Raw genomic sequence first — 8,141 nt, 5'->3', positions numbered from 1 at the left:
TAGTACAGCCGTGTCTAATTTTCAATGTGAAAACACCTTTCTATTGTGTTGGCCGTGCGCATTAGGCCTCTGCCAGGCTAAACGCGAAAAGCGGCCCAACCGATTCGCTCGGCCGTAGGTTAATGTACAGTCGTAAGTAGAGCTGTGTAAAAGTATTCTACTTCAACCTTGCGGTCGTGGCTTTGCACACAACCCTCCTATGATTTTTCGATACATCCATGATGGAAGAAACTCGTGGAATCCCGGATCACTTACGCCTGCAGCAGATCCCTAAAATATTTTTTGACAAATATAAAAACATCAACTGCGACAATGCGTTTTATACTGACGGATCACTTCTCAATGGATCCACTGGCTTCGGTATTTTCAACAATAATTTTACTGTCTCCTACAAGCTCGATAATCCTGCTTCTGTTTACGTCACAGAATTACCCGACTTTTCAGCCGCTTTTTCAAGGGAAACTGTATTGATATTGAATGTTAGTAACAATAGTACAAAATTAAACATAGTCACTCACTTAGTTGTGTCGTATTTGTCTAAACGGTAGTTTCCAACTGTCGGAAGTCTTGTAGTGTTGTAATCTCGTCGAGGTTGGCCAATGAATCGTCACGACTGTTAGTACCATCCTCCGTCAACCATGATATTTGATCAAATGATATTTGATTAATGTCCGTACAGTCGAGTCCTCAGTGGGTTGCGTGTCATGCCTATATAGCGCATATGACAGTCGCCGCACGGCAAACTATAAATAACATTGGACTACAGTAATGGTTCCATGGGTCTTTCGTGGTTTTAATTATGTTAGCTATTGTGTCGATATCTCAGCGGATAACAACAGATGTGGCTGCGTTGGTTTCTTCACAGATCACTTTTAAGTTTGCTTTACTTCAGTTCATGTAACACGGTTTATTTAGCTTTTCACTTCATTAATTTTTCTCTTGATTTTGAAGGTTAATTTCACTTCATTTAGATATATTTCAGCTTACAACTACATTTTTTAATCTTATATTCAACTTTAACTTATGCATTGATTGGAAACGCACTATCAGGGCTCATTTAGAGTACTGAATACCATCCGTGTCGGAGTAGAAGAGGGGTTTTTCACGTGCTGGAACGCTATTTATACCTCGGTGAATATTCTAGCTGGCGGAACAAGGAAGTCAACAAATGACAATCGGCATTCTGCATCGATGACAGTTTGATGGGATGACTTCGAAAATTCGATGACCGAGGGATCTTCGCACAAGGTTGTTTATAAGTTTGACAGCCAGGCCACGCTGGTTTATTCGTATGCGAACATCCTGGCCCCTTCAGAAATCAGCATTTCTGATGACTATTGGTTGCTGTTCCCGTGATGACAGACGTTGACTGTTGACGTTTCCGCTTCTGCTCGAAGTGGTTATTGTTATCGGCGATCGAACGTGGTTCTTCCAGCTGTATCATTTTTGCATTGTTTTTCCTCATTTCAGGTGATTCAAATGTTGAAATTGCATCGGGATGTAATTAGCGACGAAATTGGTAGATGAGATGACTCATTGCTGTTGTTTTGCTTTGGTTTCTGGTCGACTTTCGGTTGGTGTTGGTGATTCATTAGACGGTGCGATTGGCAGCAGGCAAATTTTGCTTACAGGACGAGTGTAATTACCTTGGGCGGTGCGGAGTGTGACCACTCGTATGATTCCATCGGCTCCTGGATGTAATTGTTCGATCCTAGCGGTCGGCCAGAGCATTGGTGGCGATCTTTCGTCCATAAGCAGGACCAGTTGACCCGTATGTAGGTTGATAGGTGGGTTGCACCACTTTGTTCTTGGCTGTAAAGTGGCTAAATATTCCAGATGCCATCGCTTCCATATTATCTGGAATTTCTTTTGAACTAGCTGCCAATTGGTTAGTCGATTACAAGGAACTTCCGCAAGGTCAGAATCAGGAACGGATTTGAGTGCGGACCCAACCAAAAAATGACCAGGAGTAAGGACCTCGTCGTCAGTTGGGTCATCGTTTAGGGGTGTAAGAGGACGTGAATTCAAGCAGCATTCGATCTGCGTCAATAGTGTTTCCATATCGTCGTGGGCGAGTAGAGTAGTACCGAGAACCCGCACAAAATGCTTCTGGGCGGAGTGGATGGCTGCCTCCCACAGGCCGCCAAAGTGTGAGGCCTTGGGAGGGTTGAAAACCCATCGTATGTTGTTGGCTGCACATTCGGTGGCTAGTGCTTGGTGGTGCTGCTTGTCTTTGATTAGGTTGCGCAGCTCGTTTGCTGCACCAATGAAATTTCGTCCGTTGTCTGAGTAGATTGTGTGGCATAGTCCTCTTCGTGCCACAAATCTTCTCAAAGCTTGCAGGAACTTGGCCGTAGTTAAGTCGGTCACCAGCTCTAGATGAACAGCACGGGTAGCGAAGCAGACGAACACTGCAACAAAAGCTTTTTTGGGACCGGCGCGGCGGTGGGGTGGTTTTAGCAAAATAGGGCCCCAGTAATCTATACCGGTGGTGGAGAACGGTCTGCTTACTGTGACTCGGGAGGACGGTAGCTCCGACATAAATTGCTCCAGCAGTTTGGGACGAGCTTTCACACAGGTAATGCAGTTTCGGACGACGATTTTCGCCAAGTTTCTGGCCCCTGTGATCCAATATCGCAGGCGGAGAACATTCACCAGTAGCTGAGGGGCGGCGTGCAAATGGTTGTGATGTAGTGAACGAAGCAAAAGAGAGGATAGTGGGTGTTTTCCTGGTAAGATAATTTGATGTTTACTATCGTAAGGTTGGGGCGCTTGAGTTAGACGGCCCCCGATTCTCATCAGCTGATCACTGCCAATAAAGGGTTGAAACCAACGAAGTTTGGATTTAGATTGCATTGGTCGTGAGTTTTGCAGTGCAATCCATTCCTCATTGTACGGCTGTTGTTGTACCAGACGAATGACGACGGCTTCGGCTTCTTGTAGCTCTTTTGAGCTGAGGAACGGATGTGCTGGTGATGTAGACGGTTCGGAAGTTGGTTTGTATCTTCGAACGAAACGGCGACAATATGCGATGATGCGTAGTAGTTTATTGTAGTTCGAAAACTTGCTCACTAGCGAATCGATAAATGAAGGTGGGGTGACGGCTGCTGTTGCATTCACTGGTACCTGACGTGCTTCAAGAAAAACATCCTCGTTTTGTGTGGATGTCGATTGGTTTGGCCAGAAACAAGGGTCGAGCTGCAACCATGGTGGCCCGTGCCACCACAGGTCGTCGTTCAGAATTTTTCCTGCTTCTGTTCCGCGGGAGATGCAATCCGCGGGGTTGACTTGGCCAGCAACGTGATTCCAAGTGCAGTGTGACGTTACCTGTTGAATTTTTGATACGCGGTTGGCAACGAAGGTGACCCATGTGGTAGGAGGTGCTTTCAGCCAGTTGAGGACAATTGTTGAGTCCACTCAAAAGTAGACTTCGCCAGAATGATTCAGAGATTTGTGAACCTGTTGGAACAGCTCCGTAGCTAGGCGGGCGCCACACAATTCTAAGCGGGGAATGGTCTGCTGCTGAAGAGGGGCAACGCGAGATTTAGCTGTTAGTAGTGCAACTTTGATTGTGCCGTAAGCGTCGACAGAGCGAAAATAGCAACATGCGCCGTATGCATGCTGTGAAGCGTCTGAGAAGAAATGGAGTTCAATCGACGACGGAGTTTCACATAGAACCCATCGCTCGATTTTCAAATCGTTCAGTCGCGGAAGTTGATTGCAGTAAGCCAGCCATCGCTCCTTGATGGCCCTTGTTAATTGATCATCACAGCCCCACATTTCTCCAGCGTCATTTTTTAAAGTCCACAGCTCTTGCTTGAATAGTTTTGCAGTCGTGATTACGGGCCCCACTAGTCCAATGGGGTCGAAAAGTCGGGCAATTTTCGAAAGAACATTTCTTTTGGTGCTAGTTGTTTCTGCAGGATCAGACGTTAATGAGATACGGTAGCGATAGTGGTCGGTGGCAGGTTCCCAATTTAATCCGAGTGTCCTTATGCATTGGTCACGAGAGAGATCTACTGATGGTTCTAGAGCCAGCTTATCAGTAGAGACGTCACGAAGAACTGCAGGTTTGTTAGATGCCCATTTACGTAGGACGAATCCTCCTCTTTCAAGAAGTGAGGTAAGTTGTTCTCGAAGTTCGATGGCCTTCTCTATGCTTTCTGCTCCGGAGAAAAGGTCATCCACATAAAAATCCTTGCGCAGGACTTGAGCAGCTTCTGGAAAGTCGTGTTGTTCGTCGTCGGCCAGCTGTATTAAAACTCTTGTAGCTTGAAAAGGTGCACAGGCTGTCCCATAGGTAACCGTTTTCAGCTCGTACGTGTCCAGTGGTAAATCAGGTGAGTTTCTCCATAGGATTCTCAGCAAAGCGGTGTCGCGGTCATCAACCAAGACCTGGCGGAACATTTGTTTAGCATCAGCAACTAGCATAACGCGATGAGTTCTGCCGCGAATGATGATGGATCTCATATCATCTTGGACGATGGGCCCCACCATAAGTGCATCGTTCAGGGAAGGGCCTTGGCTCGTTTTCCACGACGCATTATAAACGACGCGAACTTTGGTGGTCGTGCTTTCTTCTCTGATAACAGCCTGGTGCGGAAGATGGTAGCAAGGGTTGGGCGGTGTTTCGTAGTCGTCGACTTTTTTCATATGTCCCAAGGTGGCGTATTCGGTCATAAAGTCGACGTATTGTTCACGAAGGTGCGGATTCTGAGCCATTCGCGTTTCCATGGCTCGAAACGTTCGGAATGCGGCGCGACGGTTGTCGCCAAGCCGGGCTAAGACATCAGGTTTTACGGGTAAGCGAACAATGTATCGTCCTTGTTCGTTACGAGAGACGGTTTCTTTGAAGTGAGTTTCACAGGCGGCTTCTTCGACAGAGTGGCATGACGACGGATTTCCCTCTTCAATAGTCCAGAATCGTTCCATCATTTGCGTCAAATCGCCGATGGTAGCAACATTTGCGACGAACGGTCTGTTAGATTTTGGGCTGGAAATTCTTCCTGAAACTACCCAACCGAACGTAGAATTAATGAGAAGCGGAAGATCATCGCCAATTCGAATTCGACCCGTGACGTTAAAGACCTCGAAAAAGACATCTGCCCCTAGAACTAGATCGATTACTTTGCGACTGAAGAAAGCTGGATCTGCAAGCTGGATCCCGGGCGGAATGTTCCAAGTAGAAGCATCGATGGAGGTGGAGGTCAAGTCCAATGTCAACCGGGGTAAAACCAAACATTCAACTGTAGTAGAGTAATTGCAGACTCGTGATTGGAACTGCAAACTTAGCGTTGACGGTAGCTTGACCGATTTCAGAAATAGGGACGGAAACCTTTCTGCGTTTGATTTTTACTGTTTGGAGAAATCTTTCCGACACGAAACAGCACTCACTGCCAGAATCGAGGAGTGCTCTAACTACATGCTCAGTTCCATTATCATCGACGAAAAGGACCACGGCGGTGGCGAGAAGTACACTAGTATGGTTAGTTTCAGTATTGGCGCAGCTGGGAATCTCGTTAACAGTCACTGTGGCTGATGTTCGTGGTTGGGTTTCAGAAGTGAGATTCACTGTTGACTTCGACGACGCTGTATGATGTTGGCTCGCAGCCATAGCGGGTTCAATGGAACAAAGTTGAGTATGGTGACGGTTTTTGCATTTGCGACACGAGCTGGAAGACTGGCAGTCCCGAACGACGTGTCCTTTACGCAGGCAGTTTCTACATAGTTGTAGACGACGAATCTCCTTTTCTTTGTCCTCAACGCTCATTTTCGAAAACGTTGGACACATGTAGAGCGGGTGATGCTCATAGCAGATGCAGCATTTCCGATTAGTGGAGAACTGGCTGACAGTGTGACAGGCAGTCGGACGTTGGGGAAACCTTTTCGGCTGGTTTAACGACGGTACGGAGGGCGGAGTTTCCACACTTTTTTCTTTTAGTGTTTGAAGAACAGATACTCTTCGCTGAATAAAGCTTGTTAAATCTTTAAACGAGATACCGTCCTTGGACGAAGAGTATTCTTCCCAATCGCGACGGGTAGTGGCATCTAGACGGACGCTGAGCATTCGAATGAGAATAAGATCCCAGAACTCCGTTTTCTCTCCTAGTTGCTGTAGCACTTTTACGTTTGACTCGAACCTTTCGACCAGGGCGTGTAAATCTGCTGCCGACTCGCGTTTGAGGGGAGCGAACTCGAAGAGGGCGTTAAGGTACGACTGTTTCAAGCGTGGCTTGTTCTTATAATGCTCTTCCAATAAATTCCATGCAACGGGGTAATTTAAAGCTGTGATGGGAATCGTTTGAACAAGTTTAAGAGCATCACCGGAGACAAAGAGCGAAGATAGTAAAATTTCTGAATATTGGACAGATCGTTAGATGAGTGCACCAGAGAGATATAGAGGTCATGGAAATTCAGCCAATTATCCAGACTCACATTGAAAACCGGAAGTTTTATGTCTGGTAGACGAACGTGGGATGACGTAGGGCCTTGCTGGTTTGAAGTAGAAGTCGAGGCGAGAGGTGTCGGAGACGACTGTGGCGATTTATTTACGGACAGGAGAAAGCCTTTAACCCTGTAGTACGCCGATTCGTAGGTGGCTCGATCCTTCAGATGCTGTTCCATACCGGCTTCATCTAGAGCTTCTAGTTCCGACCGAACAGTAGAGAAGTCAGTCCACACTTTGTTTAGGTTCTCCAGGCGAACCGGTACTTCTGGAGCGTGTTGATCCTCTTGGTAGTTATCTGCAAACGTTGTGATGAGCGAGAAGGACGTCTGCAGACTCTTCATTCGATTTTTAAGGGCCTTCACTCGTCGCTCGTTAGACATGATGGCGGGAGGTAAGACGAAGGCCGGAACGTAAGCGAGAACGTAGATCGATCTGTGAAATCGAAAGCAACGCGGAGCACAAACGTGACAGGTTGTGAAGATTTGGAAATATAATCACCTTCTCGAGGCGATTTATATGCCTTGTAATAGAAATTTTAGCAGCAACTCGAACTTATGCCGGACTACTTCAGGTAGTGGCCAAATCCACGGATAGCAATTAAGGGGTGTTCCAGATGACCGGAGTGCGCGGCCCATCCGGCTCGAAGGACCAGATGTCGATATCTCAGCGGATAACAACAGATGTGGCTGCGTTGGTTTCTTCACAGATCACTTTTAAGTTTGCTTTACTTCAGTTCATGTAACACGGTTTATTTAGCTTTTCACTTCATTAATTTTTCTCTTGATTTTGAAGGTTAATTTCACTTAATTTAGATATATTTCAGCTTACAACTACATTTTTTAATCTTATATTCAGCTTTAACTTATGCATTGATTGGAAACGCACTATCAGGGCTCATTTAGAGTACTGAATACCATCCGTGTCGGAGTAGAAGAGGGGTATTTCACGTGCTGGAACGCTATTTATACCTCGGTGAATATTCTAGCTGGCGGAACAAGGAAGTCAACAAATGACAATCGGCATTCTGCATCGATGATAGTTTGATGGGATGACTTCGAAAATTCGATGACCGAGGGATCTTCGCACAAGGTTGTTTATAAGTTTGACAGCCAGGCCACGCTGGTTTATTCGTATGCGAACATATTGTTTTGACGGGTTTTAGTGCTATTTTCAGGTGCGGATAATCGATTAGCAGGTGTTTCGCTATGGATGTGGTCAATTCTGGAATGTGTGGCAGTGATCGATAGGTAGTTTGTGTGTCTCCCGGTGTGCATCGACTTGGTACGATCTGGCTCTCGGTGTTGACTGGCAAATTTGTTCTGATTGCGTTGGAGCATCGATTGATCAACCTGTTTATTAGAGAAGGTGGATAATTATTGCGTCTGAGGTGTTCGAAGATCGTCTTACGTTGCCATTGTTTGCTGTTGTCGGTCGTTGTTAATTTCGTGACTCGTTCAATGAAATTCTGCGCTACGTTGATTTTCATTGCTAATGGGTGGAATGAATGGTAGTTCAGGATGCGTCCAGATGTGATCGGTTTCGCATACCACTGGGTCCGTAATGTTTGATTTGAATGTCGGATTACTATCATATTAAATTACAAATGATTTGAATGTCGGATTACTATCATATTAAATTAAATGAATTAAATCAATACAGTTTCCCTTGAAAAAGGCCACCAAACGGCCGAAAC

General features: G+C 45.9%; 1 protein-coding gene across 1 annotated transcript; it reads right to left on the bottom strand.

Moving 5' to 3' along the window:
* Positions 1-1,533: 1,533 nt before the first annotated feature.
* Positions 1,534-7,863, bottom strand: LOC129719811 (uncharacterized). Its single transcript, XM_055671217.1, has 6 exons — positions 7,856-7,863; positions 7,417-7,797; positions 6,432-6,880; positions 5,395-6,354; positions 3,460-5,339; positions 1,534-3,327 (listed from the first exon to the last, which is right to left on the bottom strand). Exons 1-6 carry the CDS (start codon positions 7,861-7,863, stop codon positions 1,534-1,536), a joined length of 5,472 nt encoding a protein of 1,823 aa, XP_055527192.1.
* Between the last annotated feature and the right edge of the window lie 278 nt (positions 7,864-8,141).

This window comes from Wyeomyia smithii, chromosome 2 (genome assembly GCF_029784165.1).
Source record: "Wyeomyia smithii strain HCP4-BCI-WySm-NY-G18 chromosome 2, ASM2978416v1, whole genome shotgun sequence".
NCBI classification, from domain to species: domain Eukaryota; kingdom Metazoa; phylum Arthropoda; class Insecta; order Diptera; family Culicidae; genus Wyeomyia; species Wyeomyia smithii.
Note: the sequence above shows the minus strand (reverse complement) of the source record. Positions and strands in the feature narration are given on the sequence as shown.